Below are 22252 nucleotides of genomic sequence, written 5' to 3'. Positions count from 1 at the left end.
CAGATGGTAGTCCCAAATGTCTCCTACAAGCTGCAGGTCGAACCGAGTTGATATCTGGATGGAACACTTTTTTATTTGAGTTTGAAAATTATGCTATTTTTTCACTAAAATGCCAATATCTCCCTTTAGATTAAACCAATTGGGATGCTCTATCCTGGATTTTGTTGCATTTTTTAAGCCCTTTCTGATGCATTTTGAATTTTGAAATTAAATTGAATTTTGCCTAAATTATAGACTTTTTAAGATTTTTGACGTTTTTGAGCCTTCAAACTTTGTGTCCCGATTTGCCCCACTTCCCGTTGACCTAGAGTGCTCTTATTTTGTTCAGATGCTAGTTTCATATGTACAAACAACCCCTGAAAATTTCAGGCAGATTGGTGAGGTCGATGCGAGATGGGTATGCTTTGCTCGTGGACTCGCTCTTAATTTCCAAAACTACCCTATAATTTTGGTATGGTCATAAGAATCATTTTCCCATCATTAACTAACAAAATATTAAAAAAAAGTCAGGCCTCCAAAACTCTGTTATGTACTTTAAAAAAAAAATTGTAACAACCGAATTGAATTGAAAAACGATTTCTTCTAGAATATTTATTATCTGTCAAAATAATTTTGGCCTTATTTTTCAGTTTCAGTTAGGCTAATATTTTTCAAAGTAATTGTCCCTAGACTCTGCAGTGTACACCATTCCAGTTATTTTGTAATCATGAGTTTTCAAAAAAGGAAAATTGGGCGAAAAACGAAATTTCAGAAAAAAATAGTAGTTTATGCAACAAGTTGCAAAAAGAGGATTTTTTCAGCACGAGTCGTACATTTATCCAACGAGGTTCACCGAGTTGGATAAATACGAAGAGTGCTGAAAAAAATAAGTTTTGCAACGAGTTCCATACAACATTTTTTGCATTTCCGAAAAACACCCATTGAGTGAAATTTTAAGTCAAATTTTCATGTATTTTGTCAATAAATCGTTTAAATCAAAAAAATGTTGAAAAGTGTTACTTTTCAAAACAAGTGCTGAAAAGTTCAACTTTTCAGCACCCTTTTTAGTGCTGAAAAGTAGAACTTTTCAGCATTTATTTTGAAAAGTGTTGCTATTCGATTCTGTTATTTTTGGTACAGAAAAGTAGGCTATTTCGTCGTTCAAGAATGACAGGAAAAGTAAGTAGTTTCACGACGGAATTGCAAAAAAATATTTTGCGATACTGTACATCGAAAATTTACTAAAATTCCTAAGAATTTGGAATAAACCCAAACATGTAAAAAAGGATTCTAAACGCAAGGGAATGCAATTTGATTTGCTTTTTGATTTCAGCTGGTTGTACATATATTAACTTTGAAATTAATAATGAATTATTTTGAAAAAAAAAGTCATGCCCCCGGTTTTGGAGGGGAAGGAAAACTGAAAATAATTTACAACAGCCTTATTTGAAAACGAAATGCTTCCATGAAAACATATTTTCGAAATATCAAGCAAACTTTCTAAAATCTTTTTCGACTTTGTTGATCGAGCAAATGGTTGATTCGATACGGTGTCCAAATGAATAAATTCAGGCAAATGTCCCAAACAGTAAACCACATTTCCCATGTTAGTTAACTGAAACATAAACACAATTTCCACTCTTAATTTATTACCAAAAAACAACCTTACCTTCTGTTTTTAATCAAATTCGCACCCGTTTTACAATTGTCTCTCTGGCGAATGATTTACCTCTCGCGGGGTCTCTCGCGGTTGACCCAAATATTACCCCGCGTGACTGACTGACCGTTCACTCGCAAAAGTCATAAAAATATTTAAAAGCCATTCTGTTGACTGTTTTGCAAGGGGGAATGTTTTTGTGCGTTTATGGTATGGCTTCACGGGAAACACAGACAAACAGACCGGCATCGCAGCTCATCCAACAATTTTCTGAAGGATTTTTCCTTCAATCCAATCAAGCCAAATGTCAGCTCAAGATCTTCCAAGATGACAGTTGGTCGCCATTTTTGGTTTTCGCAATCAAGGGGGGCTGATTTACGGTTCAGGGTCACAGCCGGAGATTACGAGGTGTGTAAAAGAGGCTTCGTGTTTCATGGGAAACATTTTTCAAAATGACACTTGCCGCAAGATTGTGTCCAATCCTAAATTTCCTGCTAATTTGAGTTATGGTGGCTTTAAGTGCACCTAAATAAGCGCCCAAGAGCAGCACGTTTTGTTTGAGACGTGCAACACGAATTGCGGTGGAGACTCGCGGCTTGGAACCGAAACCATAAACTGTTATTATACTCTGTTGCAGTCTTGCTGCAGGTGTCATCCCTTAAGTGCAACAATCTGACAGGTGAGCTTCGCTTGCATAACGATCCAAATAATTGCTGGTTTCGAGTCACGTGGCCACATTCCATCAGCTGGCATAAATTAGGGCGTGTTTATCGTCAAAATCAAATAACGGTTATTTTTTTGCCAATTTTTAACGATTTCATCTCGCAAACATTAAAAAAAACTGGCACGATTTAGACACGGTCCCCTTAAGGCTCTCCCCCGACGAACCGAACCCCTCAATGTGTGACAACTGGTTGACGATTGATTGCTTCCTGCGCTGGCCGCCACGCGGCAGCACCGGTTTAATGGCCGTGTGGTTTTTGCGGTCAGCTACCGGTCTACAAAGCCAAACAAGATAGCGAAAGAATCTTGACCGACGACGGTGCCATCGACGATGATGGTGAACTAATTGAGCCACACGACGACGCTTCTGAAGGCGCGGCGACGGCGGACGGAACAGGTTTCCGTCGTTCCAATTAACGGTAATCAGAGCGCTAAGCGACTTGATCCATTTCTGATGCAAATTGGTTCGGAATAGTTATGTAAGATGTCGCCGATGATGGGATGGAATCCCTAATTTATTGAACGATCTTTTTCGGAATTTGTCAGCAGTGTTTAGAAATTGAGAACTTCATTTATCAGACCTAGCTAACAATGTAATTTTCCTCCACAGGCAACAAGCTGATCTCGCACATCGGCGACCTTCAAAGTACAAAGCCGCTCATCACGCAGGACCTGCTGGACAGCCGCGAACAGGTCAAGCACATGCTCAACACGATCGAGAAGCGGCAATCCACCATCAACGGTGCCCTGCTCGAGCTGGAGCGCCAGGTCGAAGAGCTTCGCGAGCTCGCGACCCTGGAGGAGGGCGTCTCGTACGTCACCAGCTGGATCCTGACGACCGCGGAAACCATGCTGAACGCCCAGCTCAAAGTCGGCTACGACGTGACCACGGCCGACAAGCTGCGCCTCGAGCACGAGATCCTCGAGCTGCAGTGCTGGAAGACGTACGGCTTCTACGCGGAGCTGATCTACAAGATCGACAACTTTCCAAAGATGAAGGACTCGGCGGCGTACCAGGACGTGACGTCGCAGCGCGAGTGGATGGACTTTGTGTGCCGGAGCTTTGCGCAGCGGCTCGAGCGGCGGCGGAACGTGCTGATCACGTCGGTGCGTTTTTACCGGTTGGTCGCGGAGTACTTTGACCGGACGAGCGAGGTGTTCCAGTCGCTGATTATGGGCGACAAGGTGGACGATTTTGATCTGGCGAATGCGAAGCTGCAGAAGCTGAAGGATAGTCAACAAACTTTGGGTGAGTTGGAAGCGTCAGTTTCAACTGACTGTATAAAGACTTCAGTCTTTATAAAATGACCAAATTGACCAAAATGACTAAAATGACCAAAATGACTAAAATGACCAAAATGACCAAAATGACCAAAATGACCAAAATGGCCAAAATGACCAAAATGACCAAAATGACCAAAATGACCAAAATTACCAAAATTACCAAAATGATCAAAATGACCAAAATGACCAAAATGACCAAAATGATCAAAATGACCAAAATGACCAAAATGATCAAAATGACCAAAATGACTAAAATGACCAAAATTACCAAAATTACCAAAATTACCAAAATTACCAAAATGATCAAAATGACCAAAATGACCAAAATGACCAAAATGACCAAAATGATCAAAATGACCAAAATGATCAAAATGACCAAAATGACCAAAATGACCAAAATGACCAAAATAACCAAAATGACCAAAATGACCAAAATTACCGAATTGACCAAAATTTCCGAAATTACCGAAATGACCGAAATGACCAAAATGACCAAAATGACCAAAATGACCAAAATTACCAAAATTACCAAAATTACCAAAATTGCCAAAATGACAAAAATTACCAAAATGACCAAAATGATCAAAATGACCTAAATGACCAAAATGACCAAAATGACCAAAATGATCAAAATGACCAAAATGACCAAAATGATCAAAATGACCAAAATGACTAAAATGACCAAAATGACCACAATGACCAAATTGACAAAAATTACCAAAATGACCAAAATGACCAAAATGACCAAAATGACCAAAATGCCCAAAATGACCAAAATGACCAAAATGATCAAAATGACCAAAATGACCGAAATTACCAAAATGACAAAATGACCGAAATGACCAAAATGACCAAAATGACCGAAATTACAGAAATGACCAAAATGATCGAAATGACCGAAATGGCCGAAATGACCAAAATGACAAAAATGACCAAACTGACCGAAATTACCCAAATGACCAAAATAACCAAAATTCCCAAAATGACCATAATTCCCAAAATGACCAAATTGACCAAAATGACCAAAATGACCAAAATGAACGAAATGACCAATATGACCGAAATGACCAAAATGATCAAAATGACCGAAATGACAGAAATGACCAAAATGATCGAAATGACCGAAACGGCCGAAATGACCAAAATGACAAAAATGATAAAAATGACCAAAATTACCCAAATGACAAAAATGACCAAAATGACCAAAATGACCAAAATGCCCAAAATGACCAAAATGACCAAAATGATCAAAATGACCAAAATGACCGAAATGACCAAAATGACCAAAATGACCGAAATGACCAAAATGACAAAAATGACCAAAATGACCGAAATTACCCAAATGACCAAAATGACCAAAATGACCAAAATTCCCAAAATGACCATAATTCCCAAAATGACCAAATTGACCAAAATGACCAAAATGAACGAAATGACCAATATGACCGAAATGACCAATATGACCGAAATGACCAAAATGATCAAAATGACCGAAATGACAGAAATGACAGAAATGACCAAAATGATCGAAATGACCGAAACGGCCGAAATGACCAAAATGACAAAAATGACAAAAATGACCAAAATTACCCAAATGACAAAAATGACCAAAATGACCAAAATGACCAAAATGCCCAAAATGACCAAAATGACCAAAATGATCAAAATGACCAAAATGACCGAAATGACCAAAATGACCAAAATGACCAAAATGACCGAAATGACCAAAATGACCAAAATGACCGAAATTACAGAAATGACCAAAATGATCGAAATGACCGAAATGGCCGAAATGGCAAAAATTACCAAAATGACCGAAATTACCCAAATGACCAAAATGACCAAAATGACCAAAATTCCCAAAATTCCCAAAATGACCATAATTCCCAAAATGACCAAATTGACCAAAACGACCAAAATGAACGAAATGACCAATATGACCGAAATGACCAATATGACCGAAATGACCAAAATGATCAAAATGACCGAAATGACAGAAATGACCATAATGATCGAAATGACCGAAACGGCCGAAATGACCAAAATGACAAAAATGACCAAAATTACCCAAATGACAAAAATGACCAAAATGACCAAAATGACCAAAATGACCAAAATGACCAAAATAACCAAAATGACCAAAATGACCAAAATGACTAAAATGACCAAAATGATCAAAATGACCAAAATGACCAAAATGACCAAATTGACCAAAATGACCAAAATTACCAAAATGACCGAAATGACAGAAATGGCCAAAATGATCGAAATGACCGAAACGGCCGAAATGACCAAAATGACAAAAATGACCAAAATTACCCAAATGACAAAAATGACCAAAATGACCAAAATGACCAAAATGCCCAAAATGACCAAAATGACCAAAATGATCAAAATGACCAAAATGACCGAAATTACCAAAATGACAAAATGACCGAAATGACCAAAATGACCAAAATGACCGAAATTACAGAAATGACCAAAATGATCGAAATGACCGAAATGGCCGAAATGACCAAAATGACAAAAATTACCAAAATGACCGAAATTACCCAAATGACCAAAATGACCAAAATTCCCAAAATGACCATAATTCCCAAAATGACCAAATTGACCAAAATGACCAAAATGACCAAAATGAACGAAATGACCAATATGACCGAAATGACCAAAATGATCAAAATGACCGAAATGACAGAAATGACCAAAATGATCGAAATGACCGAAACGGCCGAAATGACCAAAATGACAAAAATGACAAAAATGACCGAAATTACCCAAATGACAAAAATGACCAAAATGACCAAAATGACCAAAATGACCAAAATGCCCAAAATGACCAAAATGACTAAAATGATCAAAATGACCAAAATGACCGAAATGACCAAAATGACCAAAATGACCAAAATTACCGAAATGACCAAAATGACCAAAATGACCGAAATTACAGAAATGACCAAAATGATCGAAATGGCCGAAATGGCCAAAATGACAAAAATGACCAAAATGACCGAAATTACCCAAATGACCAAAATGACCAAAATTCCCAAAATGACCATAATTCCCAAAATGACCAAATTGACCAAAATGACCAAAATGACCAAAATGAACGAAATGACCAATATGACCGAAATGACCAATATGACCGAAATGACCAAAATGATCAAAATGACCGAAATGACATAAATGACCAAAATGATCGAAATGACCGAAACTGCCGAAATGACCAAAATGACAAAAATGACCAAAATTACCCAAATGACAAAAATTACCAAAATGACCAAAATGACCAAAATGACCAAAATAACCAAAATGACCAAAATGACCAAAATGACTAAAATGACCAAAATGATCAAAATGACCAAAATGACCAAAATGACCAAATTGACCAAAATGACCGAAATGACCAAAATGACCAAAATGACCAAAATTACCAAAATTACCAAAATAACCAAAATGACCGAAATGACCGAAATGACCAAAATGACCAAAATGACCAAAATGACCAAAATGACCGAAATTACCCAAATGACCAAAATGACCAAAATGACCAAAATTCCCAAAATGACCATAATTCCCAAAATGACCAAATTGACCAAAATGACCAAAATGAACGAAATGACCAATATGACCGAAATGACCAATATGACCGAAATGACCAAAATGATCAAAATGACCGAAATGACAGAAATGACCATAATGATCGAAATGACCGAAACGGCCGAAATGACCAAAATGACAAAAATTACCAAAATTACCCAAATGACAAAAATGACCAAAATGACAAAAATGACCAAAATGACCAAAATGACCAAAATCACCAAAATTACCAAAATGACCAAAATGACTAAAATGACCAAAATGATCAAAATGACCAAAATGACCAAAATGACCAAAATGACCAAAATGACAGAAATTACCAAAATGACCAAAATGACAAAGTCGTCTAACCTCCACCCCGTTCCCAGACACTGTCGAGAAGGAGATCATCAAGGAGGGCGAAAAGCTGAGCGACATCCTGTCGATGCCGGTCAAGGACGCCGTCGGCCGCGAGGTGGACGTCGACTACAGCGAGGACATTGCCAACGTGCGGGACATCCTGGACGCGACCATCTCGCGGTCGCACATCTTCGTCGAGAGTGTCGAGCTGCAGAAGCTCACGCTGGACCAGATCACGCACATCTACAAGTACGAGACGGACGCGGAGACGGCGCTCCAGTGGATGGACGACCTGTACAAGGTGATGATCCGGTCGCACACGCACGTCGGGACGAACGTGTACGAGATCCAGGCGCAAAAGGACGAACACCAGACGTTCCAGGAGACGGCGAAGGGAACGTACAACTACGGCTGTCAGCTGCTGAACGCATCGCTAGCACTGCGACAGTCCTGCAAGCTGGAAACGGATCGGAACATCGAGATGACCCGGCAGCTGCAGCTCACGTGGAAGCAGTTCCAAGCGGTCAGCCAGGAACAGATGACGCGACTTCGCGTTTCGGCCGTGTTCCACCGAAGTGTCGAGGAACACTGCACCAAGCTGTACGAGCTGAAGGAGAACGTGCTGCGAATCGGAGAGATCGAGGAAACCAACCGGCGGAAGGTGCGACTCCGCAAGTGTCTCGCCAGCCGGGAGCGGCTGCTGGTCGAGGTGGGACGCATGGTCCGGTTGGGGAGACTGCTGAAAACGAGACTGAAGGAACCGTTCCTGCTGGACGATCGGGTTGAGACGTGAGTATAGGGAGAGTTCGAGTGAGAGCGAGAGATCTATTAATAAAACTTGACTTCGTGTGAGTTCTTCAAAACTCGTCGTAAAACACGACGGATCAATCAATTTGCACCTTTTGCCGTCGGCGAAGCAAAACAAACACATGCCAGGGTACATTTCAAAGCACTTGACTTTGGACCAGTGGGATCACGTTTCGTCACACATCTTTGAATGACAAAATCTCACTTACATTAGTGAACAACTAGCTCAGTTAGTAGTTGTGAGTGGATTACACCTAGCATAGTTGATCCATGTATCTACTTAGAACTGGCCTGGCAGGGTGGCGTCGGTCGCTGGCAACATAGCACACAGTGATTTATTAATAAACCATTAAAACAAAAAAGATAGTCCCGTTTGGCGCGCAGACATGCCTAGTGGACCGCCGGTATGCTCGGTTGGGAAAGGCTTGGTCGTAAGAGGTTTAGGGTAGGAGAAATTTTAATTTTAATAGTTATTTATTTTTTGTTTATTTGAAAAATATATGGATAATCAAATATACAGGAAAAAAAGCCATTGCAAAAGTTTTCAAAGTTTGTGTCATCCTCTTTTAAAGTTATTTGTTACACATGAAGGTTAGAAAATATTTTTTCCACGAAGCTTATCATTTTGCAATCATTTTGAGCATAAAAAGATTGTAATGGTTAGAAAAAAAAAGTCATATTAATTATCACTGTCACATTTTTTATTCAATAATTTACTTAGTTTTTTTGGTCGGTCCTGAAAATAGGTCGATGATTATTTTTTTAAGTTTATGTCTCTTAACTCTGGCTGAAGTCAAGGAGAAAAAGATGCCAAAAAAAAATAAGAAATTAAGTTACAGGCCATGCTTAACATTTCAATGAATAAAAATACCGTAACCCGAGGTAACTTTAATAGGATTTCAATTTATTTTTCAAATTATATTCAACCCGTAAGACTCTTCTCATGATTTCTATTTATAAAACATGTACTGGGCTGGGTTACAAAATGTACATCTATGTTTTTTTTCTTTTTGTTGAAAATTATTTAAAAAAAACCTTGACTGGCTATGATAGTCGCTGTGTATCTAACAAAATTCAGCCTTAAAGGAATCAAATTGAATTTATTACGTCAACTTGATCATAATTAAGGTTTCATTTGAAAAAATATAATTAAATGTTTGTTTAATTAAATTTAAGATTTTGCTAATAATGTTCAAAAACGTTCCGAAAATCAGGGGGCAAAAACATAGCTTTTCAAAAAACTTCAAAATTGCATTGATGTAATTTAAACAGCTAAAAACGATTTAAAGTGCATTCCCTTGCGTTTAAAATCATTTTTAACATGTTTGAGCTAATTCAAAAATATTTTGAGTTTTTGTTAGTTTTCGTTGTACAAAAATGCAAAAAGTTTTTTTTCCGCAAAACTTTGAATTTTTAAAACAAATGATTGCAAACCGACTGTACTGCACTTTAATGCATTTTCCATGTATCATAAAATCCCTAAAGCATTGTTTCAGCTTGCAATAACAAAAAAATGCAAAAAATCAATGAGATCATATTGATTCTTGCACTGTAACTTGGATTTTGCCCGCAATTTTCTCTCGCACTTTTTACAACAAGAGTTCGAAAAACTAGGCAACCAGTAGTTGTTTATTTACATTTCCAGTCGCAGTTTTCACCAAACTGGACATTCGCTCTTTAAAATTGCGATTGACAGCTTAAAAACAATATGGTAACTTTAGCTCACTTTGATTATTTTTTTGAAAATGGGAATTGGGCAATAATTTGAAGTTGAGAAATTAGGCTACTGCAAGCATTATTTATAGTTTTTGTCCCTCAGCTCTGGATGAGGTCGAGGATTTAAAAAAATGGAAAAAAAGTTTCACAGGTTGCTTTAACCATTATTACAGTTTCGCAACTTCCAAATTTCCAAAATTTACTAAAATATTTTGAAGGTTTAAAACTTAATTAAAATGGATTCAAATCAATTGTAGAATTTTTTTCAATGATTATTTAAACTGTAAGCATTTTTTTGTCCTCAGATTTTTTGAAAAATGGAAACAACCAATTTTAATAGAATTTGCACTGACCTAATACTTCTTTTCCGCTCTGTCGTAATAAAATCATTAATTTTTTGAAAAACTTAAAAAAAACCAAACCGAATTGGCCTTTAAAATATATATTTCCATTATAAGTCGTATTTTAAACTCTCCAAGTTTTTCACAAAACAGGTGGGAGGAGATAAGAAACATAAATCAAAATTTGAATTGACCTTAGGCCGATGCAAATATTTAAAAAAGTTTTTGTCCCTCGGCCCTGGCCGAGGTCAAGGGGGGGGAGCAAAAAAATAAAAAAATAAAAAAAATTAAATAACAAGCCATAGTCTTCACATTTAAATGAAAAAAGTGTTTTAAAATGCATTTAACACTAGTTCAGTTGTTTTGCAATCATTAGTTTTCAAAAAATCTAAGATCTGACAAAAACAAAAATTGTATCGAAAAAAAAGATTTAGCATCGAAAATTTTCAAAAAATCTTAAGATTTTTTAATGAACCTAAACATGCTAAACATGATTTTAAACGCAGGAGAATGTATTTTAATTTGATTTCAGCTGGTTGCACTTGAATTTTCATTGAAATTTTGAAGTTTATTGTAAAAATATTTTTTTTGCCCCCTGATTTTTCGGGCCAATTTTGAAGGGGGGGGGGTGACAAAAACTTTTAAAAATATTTGTACCAGCCTTATTTGATAAAATAAAATGGAAATTTGAAGTATAAGATTTAAGTTTAGAAAGCATAAGCAAATAACCCATGGATCTCTGATAGTAATTCTGCTTCAAGTTCTGCAATTTTTTTCTTAAGTACATACAAAGAAAAAAAAAAGAATTTATTCAATCTGTTTTTTTGTAATTGATTTTTAAAAGAATTATTCAAATTTGTTAGGTTATTGTTTTATTCCTCGGCCCTGATACGGGTTAAATGGGATAATAAGGACATTTCAAATTACATTAAACAACGTTACTTTGCAATTGTTTTTTATTTGTTTTCTGAGTGAAAACCAACATTTGGTGTACCGTCATCAGGGGTGACATTGAGTCTGGGGTGAGATTAAGTCATACAAAAATGCTGAAATTTGTATGATTCAATCTTCAAACGTCCTAATTTCAGAAACTCTCACATTTTCTTCCCCTACTCTGAGGGCAGAATTTTATGTAATTTTCATCCGCAGAAAGCCAAGCCAACTCGGTAAAACCTAGAAGAAGTTTAAGTTGCACATTGCGTCGCCGAGATTTCCACGGCAGTCGCGTTTTGGACTCTGAAATTCGCACTCGCCGGGTCGGGTTTAATTTTCCGTTGATTTGGAAAATTTTCAACTGTTTTTTTTTGGGTTCATTTCGTCGCATTTTCGCCGTTTGTGCTCAAAGTCGCCACGCGAATTTTTCGATTCTGTTCCAATCAAGTTGATGTTGTTGGAGAAAAAAGGGGAAAGGAAAATTTTCCGGCTTTTCCTTGACCAACTGAGCTATTTTGGAACGTGCGCGAGTTACTCGCTGGTTGGAGCAATATTGTTGTGAAACTTTACACTGGTGATGATCAAGTTTGTTTAATTCTGTGGTGGGGACAGTTTGAAACACATCTCTGATTCGGTTGTGAATGAATCCCATTGTATGCTGTGATCAAAAAGTGCACTTGAAAGGTCAACGACCACATGTTTGAGATCTCTCCCTCTCACTAGCCGCATAATTAGTGCTACTTAGTTTTAAGTTTAGTGTGTAACTCTCTTCCGGTGAAAAATCTTACTCCAACCCTCAGAATGGCAAGTCCGGAGAACGTGCTGACCGAGTCGGACAATATAATGGCTAGTGAGGCGATCTCGGCCCGGCTGGCGGAGGTTTCCCGCATTGCCGAATCGCTGGACAGCGTCCTGCGGGACGTTCAGGGTGGCTTCGACGACGCTGACGATGACGAGGTGGCCGGAGTGGTTTCGGGAGGAGCGGACAGGAAGGATGGTTGTGGAAACCACAGTGATGTGAGTATTAACGAATAAGAATCCAAAAATTAGTGATACCAACTGACTTTGTACTTTCTCCTTTCTCGACAGGACTGGAGCTCCAGCGTCAAGTCCACCGAGGACGAATCCTTCGTCACGGCGTCGGACTGCACGTGCACACCGGGTGCGTCCCGATCGTCGTCGTACCACACGGCGTCCGAGTGCCGCGCCTCTCCCTGGTGGGGCGGAGAATCCGCGACCGAACGCAGCTCGCTCGACGCCGACTCGTCCGAAGACGCCGATCCGGAGGCACTCCCATCGATCAAGCTGCTCTCCGGGGTCGTCATTACAGCTTCCACGGCGAACCTCTCCTTTGACGAGTCCGAGCACAGCTTCCTCACGCCGACCTCCAACAGTGAGCTGGCCGACTCCGACGCAGACCACCCACCCCGGCTGCCACGACTCCGCTCAGACCAGTCAACCTCCCCCGTCATCAGTTCGGGCTCCAGCTCCGCGTTGAACTCGATCAACCGACGCGAGAATCTAACCCTCGCGTTGACCCCGGAAGAACTCGAACAGATCGAGAACGACATCCGGAACAACAACGTGAACCTGCTCGAACTCCCCGCGTCGTCCGCGGACACCAGCACCCCCATCAAGCACCACAGCTCGCCGACGGCCAGCGAGGACAGCGGCAACGTAAGTACCATCAGCAGTTGTCCGGCCGGCAAGCTGCTGGCAACACTGCCACAGTTTGAGGGAACGCCCGCCATGTTGGTGGTCAAAGAGGGCGCCGCCCAGGAGATCCGCGGGCTGACGTACTACTATCAGAACATTATCACCAAGCACACGGTCAAGAGTTGTCTGTGACGCGGTTCTGTGTCAAAAGGTGGTTTTGTTTGAAGTTTTTGGCGTCGTTATTTATAGCTACGCGACGCGAAGTGTCGAACGGCAGTGTGGCAGGAATCTCAACAAATTGTTTATTGTGTTCTCTCAGTAAGTAGAAAAAATATCGTTTTAAGCTTCTGTGTCGTGTTTAGGCAAATAAGTTTTAACTTTTTTCTTTACGTCTGATTACTAACAAATGTGTAATCTTACTTCAAAAGCATTACATTCCAGCAATAAAAAGTACAGGATAGAAAAAATAAACTATCAAAATCAAACTAGTTTATAGCATTAGTAACTAGCATGAAGGTTTTAAGCTAAATGTTTGATAAAATAAAGAATCTGTTTTCGTTATCTAACCAACTTGTTTGTTTCGTGTTTGCTTGAGAATTCCATTAAAAACGGCTTGAAAAAAATCCCCCCCCCCCCCCTTCCCCCCCTTCCTGACTTCTGACGTCTAATTCATTTTATAAAATCTACATTTCAACAAATGTTGGGTTGTACAAATGGATTTGTAAAAACTTTTAATAACATTTTTGAAATTTAGCGAAAATCTCGTTTTTTTTTTATTGTAAACATTGAATCTACATAAAAATCAATGTACCTAGGTATAAAGATGCAAAGATATTTTTGACCGCTTAAAAACAAAATAGGCAAAATTGTGAGAAAATAATTCTTGTAACTCAATTTTGAAACGAATTTCCAGCAATCCGTATTTCACAAGAAGACGAAAAATCCTAATAATCATGAATTTTGTCATTGAGATGTTATTCTCGCATGCTCGGAAATGTTCGAGTTTAAAGAAAAATCATTGATTGTTCGATTTTCTATCGAAGAAAACAAAAAGAGTATGTTAGAAAATTGGTGTTTTAAAAAGTTAGTTCAAACATGCTACGATCAAAATTCCACATTATAGCAATAATTTAGTGCGAAGTCAATTTGTACAGATTCTCTCGATTTCCAAATGACAATATCTCAAAAACTAATGGTAGTTTAACACAATGAAATATCGACAAATTTTCTGCACTTTTTCAACTAAAGAATCATAAATTCAAGTCAAACTCCTTCCTAATATCAGTCTAAAATATTTTTTTTAAACTATTTTTCAAAAATGTTTGTGATTGCAAATTCGATTTCATGCACAAATGCGAAGATAAAACAAAATTTTAGAAGGATTTTTATATTTTTCGCAAAAAAGCTGTTTTTTTTCATTAGTTATTATTAAGAATTTCATTTAATCAGGAATTTTAACATCAGAATTTAAAGCAAAAACACCAGAATATCAAACAAATTGAATGTGTCTGTTTTGTTTGTAATTATAATACAATCCAATAAAACAACAATATAATGTTCATTAGTTCAACAAATAGTATTTTGAAAAGACTTAAACTTAAATTAATTTAATGTATAATTCTTGAAAATTTATTTGAATAAGGAGTTCACAAAAAAAACAATTCCCGTAATCGTGAATTGTGATCATGAATTTGAGAACTACGAAGAAAATTTATTCATGAGTATGGTGTATTTGCACTATAAATGTGAATATTAGGGTGGGTCATTTTTTTCGAAAGTTCTCGGATCCGGCTGAAATAAAGACCATCTTGTAGAGGGGACCCATAGAGACTCTCAAACGAAATTTGAGCTCATTTGGTTGAAAACTGGCTTGTCGCTCGGGGGTTAAAGTTTACATGGAAATTACTATGGGAAATGCGTGATTTTACTTCAAACGCTCCTACAAGCTAAGCGACAAACTTTAACCCACACTTACACTAGGTAGCCGTGTCGGGGGTGGTCTAAGGAACATTTTTCTCTAAGGGTTCATGGTCATCCGATCAACCCTGAGCTTGCGCAAAGCCGAAACATCCGGCGACGCCGAAATCCTTCTAAATCCCGGTTTTAACGGTCAACGCATGCTACGAAACTTTGATTGAAGCATCACATGAATGAATGAGAAACACGACGCCAAACGTCAACTTGCTAAAATTTAAGCGCAAAACAACGGTTCGCCGTCGATTCCGCTGGCCCGTCGTCAAATTCAGCGCAAGTTGGTGTCCGGAAGCGCGCTGCAAAAGAGACATGACAAGCTGGCCACACCACAGCGGCAGAATTTTAGTGCGTACTTGCGGACGCCAGTAGCAGCGTCAATCGAAAAAAGTCTAGAACATGAAAACCTTTCAATAACCGTCACTTTAAATTTCAGACAGTTGTGTCGTGAGAACGCAGATATAATCAACATTGACCGCTCGCTGCCCAACATCGTGAAAAAAACTGCAGCAGAATCATCCAGCATCCAGGAAACGCCCGCAAAACCGACAAATGTTGGGGAGCTGTTGCCACAGAAGGGGGAGGAAAGCGGCCAATCCAACGCGGAAAGCATCACCGGCAAGGCAGGAAAGGCAATCTGGTCCTTCGATGTTCAGTCCGTTGCAAAGGGCGTTTCAGGGACTCAAACCGGCTGTAGCCCGAACTAACGTGTGCCGTGTTGTACACGAAGGCCACCAAAATATTCGTGCGGGATGTGGATCGACAAGAGTCAGATCCAGAACGAAGATCGTGAACCGGTGATTTTTTTTTTTCATAAAATTATTTTTATTAGGTCCTTTTCGGTACTGGGACCTGGTTAGGACCGAGTCGGCTTTTGTAATTACAAAAAACTTAATAATTACAGAGGATCTTGTGTGTAAATGTTAGTGGGAGGGGAGCCGATTACCCGCGGCCTACTCGGGGTTAGTAGGGAAGGGATTGATGTTAAAGACAAGGCGTGGGAAGGGAAGGGGGATTGTGTAGGGGTCTTGGTTGGCTCTTCTGGCCTTTGCGTTTTGTCCTCAGCCGCAACTCGGTGTCCAGCTGCTGGGGCGATCTTGCTTTGCTTCCGGTGCAAACCAGAAACGACGGCTTTGTGTGAAGGCGAGTTATACTAAATAGAGGAAAACTGACTGAAGAGAAACTAACTGGAAGAAAACTAAATAGATATTTTGGAATCTGAGAGGAACTGATAGATAGGATAGAGAACATCAAGGTCTAGCTGAGATAGCGCGTCTCGCATCGGGATTTCTGGTGGTCTTCCTCGGGCCCTGAGGGTATCTTTCAACTTAATTCTGTGAGCCTGGTGATCTGGACACGCCCATACGAGATGGTCGATGTCCTGATAACCCTGCCCACAGTGGCATAAGTTCGTATCACTCATGTTGATACGGTAAAGATGAGCCTTGGACGAGTAATGGTTCGACATAAGGCGGGACATCGTTCTGATGAATCCACGCGTCAAGTCCATTCCCTTGAACCAGGCTTTTCTTTGCACCTTAGGTCGTATGGAATACATCCAACGTCCTTTGGTGTCGTCGTCCCATTGATTTTGCCAATCCAGAAGCGCACGCTGCCTCGGAAAACCGTAGCCTTCTTGTAGGCTAATTGGCCTTTCAAAAATGTTTCCACTCTCAGCACCCTTCTTGGCGAGCAAGTCCGCTTTCTCATTACCCGGAATCGAGCAATGAGCGCGGACCCATACCACCGTGATGCTGAAGGACTGAGCCGCCAGGTTGTTTAAAGTCTTGCGTATTTCCGTGAGGAAAAACGTAGACTCCCTGGTCGGCTTCAGAGTCCGGATAGCCTCAACAGAGCTAAAGCTATCGGTGAAGATGAAGTAGTGGTCAGGTGGCATGGTCTCGATGATTCGCAGTGCGCAGTAAACCGCGGCTAACTCTGCGACATAAACCGAACTCGGGTCCTTCAGCTTAAAGAACAGCTGATAAGATTCATGATAAACACCGAAGCCCGTACAGCCGTCGAGCTTGGAGCCATCGGTGAAGAATCTGTTGTTTGGAGGAACATGGTTGTACTTTGATGCGAAGATCGACGGTACAACTCCCCGCAGAAGATGGTTTGGGATACCGCGAGTATCGGCTTTCATGGACGTGTCGAAGCCAATCAGGGTGCTGCTGGTTAACGGAGGCGTGCGCTGTACCGTTGTGCTCGGGCTCCACTCCCACGATGACATAAAGTCATAATATAGAAGCATGCGCCGAGACTCAACGTGAAGGTTCAGCAACGTTTCAAAATTGTCAATTACCAGTTTATTCCTGTAATCACACCGGATCAGGAACCGGTAAGACAGTTCGTAGTAACGAGTTCGCAGAGGCAACACTCCCGCCAAGACCTCGAGGGTCATGTTGTGAGTTGAGTGCATGCATCCCAAGACAATGCGAAGACTTCGGTATTGTATCCGCTGGAGGACCAACAAGCGTGATTTCGCAGCTGACTGGAAGCAGAAACTGCCATATTCCAGCACCGAGAGTATCGTTGTCTTGTACAGTCGAAGCAGGTCAGAAGGATGAGCACCCCACCGGTTGCCAGAGACGCTGCGCAGAAAATTAGTTCTTTGCAGGCACTTTTGCTTCAGGTAGTTAATGTGCTTCCCCCATGTTCCCTTCTGATCAAAGATGGTTCCCATGTACATGAAGTGGTCCGACTGCTCGATAGTCTTTCCCGAGAGAGAAAGATTGAGCTGCGGCGGTTCATGCTTCCCCGTAAAAACGACCAGTTCCGTCTTCTCCGGAGAGAATTCAATACCCTTTCCAACTGCCCAATGGGCCAAGTTGTTCAGGGTATCTTGCAAGGGTTCTAGCAGATCGACTTCCTTCTTGGCAGCGATTGAAACCACTGCGTCATCTGCGTACTGTATAAGGGTGCAGTCTCCGGTCAAGCAATCATCGATATCGCTGACGTAGAAGTTATACATGGATGGGCTAAGGCGTGAGCCTTGTGCCAAACCCATGTAACTTATCCGGGTGATTGCCAGATCACCTTGCACAAAGTGCATGTGTTTTTCTGACAACAGGTTGATGAGGAAGTTGCACATCGTCGGATTGAGACCGCTCCGCCGCAGCTTTACTCCCAACACATCGATGGAGACTGAATCGAATGCACCCTTGATGTCTAGGAAGACAGAAGCCATTTGCTGTTTTTTACCACGGGCTATGTCGATCCCTGTGGCCAGCAAGGCTAGACAGTCGCTTGTTCCCTTGCCTCTCCGGAAGCCATACTGCGTGTCAGACAGCAAGTGCTCTCGTTCCATCCATGGTTCGAGGCGGTCGAGGATCATCTTCTCCAGCAACTTGCGTAGACACGACAGCAAGCTGATTGGACGATACGAGTTGTGGTCGGATGCCGGCTTACCGGGCTTTTGAATGGCAACCACCCGGACCTGTCGCCATTCGTGTGGAATTATGTTCTGCTCCACGAACTTGTTGAACAGATTCAACAGACGCTGCTTGGCGACGTCCGGAAGATTTTTCAGCAAGCTGAACTTGATCTTGTCCGGACCAGGAGCAGTGTTGTTGCCCGTCAATAGTGCTATGGAGAGCTCTACCATCGAGAAGGGAGGATTAGAATCGCTCCCATCAACAACGTCGAATGATGGTTGTGTCGGCACCGAGTCCGGGCACACCTTCTTGGCGAAATCCAATATCCACTTGTCCGATTTTTCCACACTCTCGTTCGGAACGGAACCTCTACGCATGGCCCTCGCAACGCGCCACAGAGTGCTCATGGACGTATCTGCTGGTAATCCTTCAACGAACTCCCGCCAGTACATTCGCTTCTTCCGCTTCAGAGTATTACTGTACCTGCGATCAAGAGCTCTGTACTTTTGGAAGTTCGCTCGGATTCCACACTTGCAGAAGTCCACATAAGCTTCAGACCTGGCCGCCGAGAGATCCGTACACTCCTTGTCCCACCAGGGAAGTGGAGGGCGCGTTCGGATGTACGGTCCCGGGACGGGTTTCGTCTGAGCTTGTAACGCACTGTCATAGATCAAATTAGCCAGAAACGCATATTCTTCAAGCGGTGCCAACCCTGCTCGCAACTCAACTCCAATGGAGACTGCCTCCGCGTACTGTTTCCAGTCGATATTTCGCGTCAGATCGTAAGGCATCTCCACCGTTGTCGATTGCTGTGGGCCATGGCTAACCAGAATAGCGATCGGCAAATGATCACTGCCACGAGGATCTTGAAGCACGTTCCAGTCACAGAGAACTGCCAGACTGTTGGAACAGAGCGACAAGTCGATGGCACTCGCCTTCGTACCGGACGTAGTTGGCGTTGGTGGTGTTGCAATCCGCGTAACTTGCTTGTCCCTGTTTAGGAGGGTCATCTGGAAGTCGTCGCACAGTTCGTGAATCAGATATGCTTGAGGGTCTGTCTTGTGACTTCCCCACTCGGTGCTGTGAAGATTAAAGTCACCCAGAACCAGTCGCGGTGCCTGCAACAGCTCAAGCATACCCCACAACTTTTGTCGAGTTAACGACACCTGTGGGGGAACATAGACGGACACAATGCAAATGTCCAGTCCTCTGATCCTGGCCTGTACTGCGACTGCTTCGATTCCTCCTAGATTCGGGAGCGTGACCTTTCTAAAAGTGTGGCATTTCCTGACCCCAATCAGTACGCCTCCACCTCTATTTGGCCCTGCCCTGCTCTCTGTGATGATGTTGTACCCCCGGAAAGCTGGCGTCTCATCTCCGATAAGAAACGTTTCGCTCAGCGCAAACACATCACAGTCTCGTTCGAATGCGAATTGTTGAAAATCGTTTAACTTGGGGGTTAAACTTCTGCAATTCCATTGTAGAAAGGAGATGCCGTTTTTCGTTTTTGGTGTATTACCCATCAAAGGAAATGAACGACAAGAGGGGCGTCGTGCTAGCAAGCTGTTTCCCGATGTGTCTAGCGAGAGGCTCAAACCGCTTTATGATTAAACGCGTCGGTTCACTCACAAAAGAGCACAGCCATTCCACGATTGTGGAAAAAGGAAGGACTCCTTTGAAGGCATCGGTGATCGGATTCGGTTGAGGAACCGTTTTTAGGGGGATCTTTGGCAGCTTGGGAACGGGCTTCAGCGGCTTGGGAACTGGCTTCGGTACCGGCTTCGGAGCGGGCTTACCCGACGGACCGAAAGGAAAATCCTCCTCGAAGTTCAACGAGTCACTTTCCTTACCCTTGCCGCCAGCGGCTTTCCTGGACTTGGAAGCCTTGTTGCGCTTCGGGTTTGGTCCGGAAGAGTCACTTTCCTCGTCTCTCTGGAAGAGGACCTCCACATCGGAATCTTCGTCCCCCGAATCTTCGTCCGCCAAAGGAGCGAAGCGATTGGGGTGGGTCACCTGACTAAGGATTTCCGCGAAGGACTTCTTGGAGCGTTCCCTCAAGGATCGCTTCATCTTGTCCTCGCGCTCCTTGTACTTTGGGCACTGTCGAGTTTTGTGCGGTTCCCCGCCACAAAGCAGGCATTTTTCAGCCTGCTTTTGGCAATCCACGTCCTTGTGGGGGCCGGCGCACTTTGAGCACTTGCTCTTGTTGCTGCAGTAGGTCTTGGTGTGTCCCAACTGCTGGCAGTTTTCGCAGCTCATCACTCGCGGAACGTACAATCGAACTGGAAGCCGAAGCTTGTACAGCTCAATGTAGTCCGGCAGAGCTGACCCTGCAAAAGTCACCCGGAACGAGGCAGAAGGAATGAACTTCTTCTGGCCACCCTCGGTGGTAACGTTGCCCAGTTGACGGCACTCGAGGACCTCCACAGCTGGAAGTTTAGGGTTCTTGAAGCGTCCCACCGCCCTTGAGAGGTCGACAAGCGACAGACTGTCATCGGTCACCACGCCATCGATTTCGACTTTGTGGGCCGGAATCCAAACACGGTACTCAATGCTGAACCGCAGATCAGTTACGATCTGATTCGCTTGCACCGCGGAGTTCACGATCACGCGGAGCTTGCTCTTGTTCAGCTTGGTACATTCGACCACCCCAGGATAGTGCTTCTGCAAATCCTTGGTGATCTGTACAAAGTTTAACGGCTTCTGTTTGGGCCGGAAGAAGACCACCCATTCCGTTTGCGATCCCTCTTGATACTGACGAGGACGAGGAATCGGTTTTTGGGAATGAGGATTCAGGAGCGGTGGGGGATTTGGATCCGGATTCGGCACCGGTGTTTTAGGAGGAATTGGATCTGGATTGGGAGAAGGAATTGGGTTTCACATTGCTCCGGCAGAAGTCTCAGCGCGTAGTCGTGTTTTTTCGCGGTGTGTTTGGCGCGTTTTTCACGGCGATTCCGAGGCGTGTGCGAGCGGACAAGCCCGTTCCGGTGGTCAGAGAGGCCACAATCTGGTCGTCGTGGACACGGCGGCGGTGCAGCGGCGGAGAAGGAACGAGTTCCCGTATCCGAGCAGCAGCAGCAGGAGGAGTCAGCAGCAGCGGCTGCGGAGGCAGCTGAGGCGAGAGACGGTCGTTGATCGGTGGAAACGGCCCCGGAGAGTCGACTGCGGTCGGCGGACCAGTTTTCGGCCAGGCCAGGTCGGAGACAACCCCCGTTGTTTACGTGGCTGGCAGCAGGCAGCACAACAACAACAACAACAAGCGCGCGCAAACGAGCTTCCCGCGCATCCCGCTGCGGGTGGCAGCCAGTGCGGCCAGTTCGGCGGTGAGTGCGAAAGGCGAGTTTTTGTTAGCGTTTAGTTTTTTTTTTTTCTCATAGTTTTTTTTTTCTCAGTTAGTTTTTTTTTTCTTTTCTGCTTTTTTACTTTTGCGTTTAGTTTCATAATTTTCATTTTCGTTTAGTTTATTGCGTTTCTTCGCAAACATGGATCCGACCAAGTCGGACCATGAGGAATCCGATTTCGATTCAACCCTTGAGGGAGACGAGGACGTGGAAATGGAGGACTCCGTTTTGGGAGTTCCTTCAAACACCACCAACAGGGACCTCTTCCTGAAGGATAAGGATGCTGGCGGTAAAGGGGGATCCACGGACGGGTCTAAGAGGACGAAGCGAAAGCGTCCTAAATCAGATCCGAATCCGGTTCCCCCTCAACCACCGATTCCTCCCTTGACTCCAGACCCGATTCCTCCCTTGACTCCAGAACCGATTCCTCCAAATCCAGATCCAATTCCTCCTAAAACACCGGTGCCGAATCCGGATCCAAATCCCCCCCCGCCCCTGAATCCTCTTTCTCAAAAACCGATTCCTCGT

At 42.5% G+C, this 22252-nt stretch overlaps 1 protein-coding gene across 2 annotated transcripts in view; it reads left to right on the top strand.

The window, feature by feature from the left end:
* The window catches only part of LOC120425344 (titin), a 344797-nt gene that overhangs the window by 39936 nt on the left and 282609 nt on the right, over window positions 1–22252 (top strand). For both annotated transcript variants that reach the window (XM_052710504.1, XM_052710503.1), the window contains 4 exons: window positions 2970–3608; window positions 7612–8371; window positions 12180–12396; window positions 12469–13056. In XM_052710504.1, the coding sequence (XP_052566464.1) occupies window positions 2970–3608; window positions 7612–8371; window positions 12180–12396; window positions 12469–13056 (2204 nt within the window). The remainder of the gene's footprint in view (window positions 1–2969; window positions 3609–7611; window positions 8372–12179; window positions 12397–12468; window positions 13057–22252) is intronic.

This window comes from Culex pipiens, chromosome 3, assembly GCF_016801865.2.
Source record: "Culex pipiens pallens isolate TS chromosome 3, TS_CPP_V2, whole genome shotgun sequence".
NCBI classification, from domain to species: Eukaryota; Metazoa; Arthropoda; class Insecta; order Diptera; family Culicidae; genus Culex; species Culex pipiens.
This window is presented reverse-complemented; position numbering and strand designations above follow the sequence as displayed.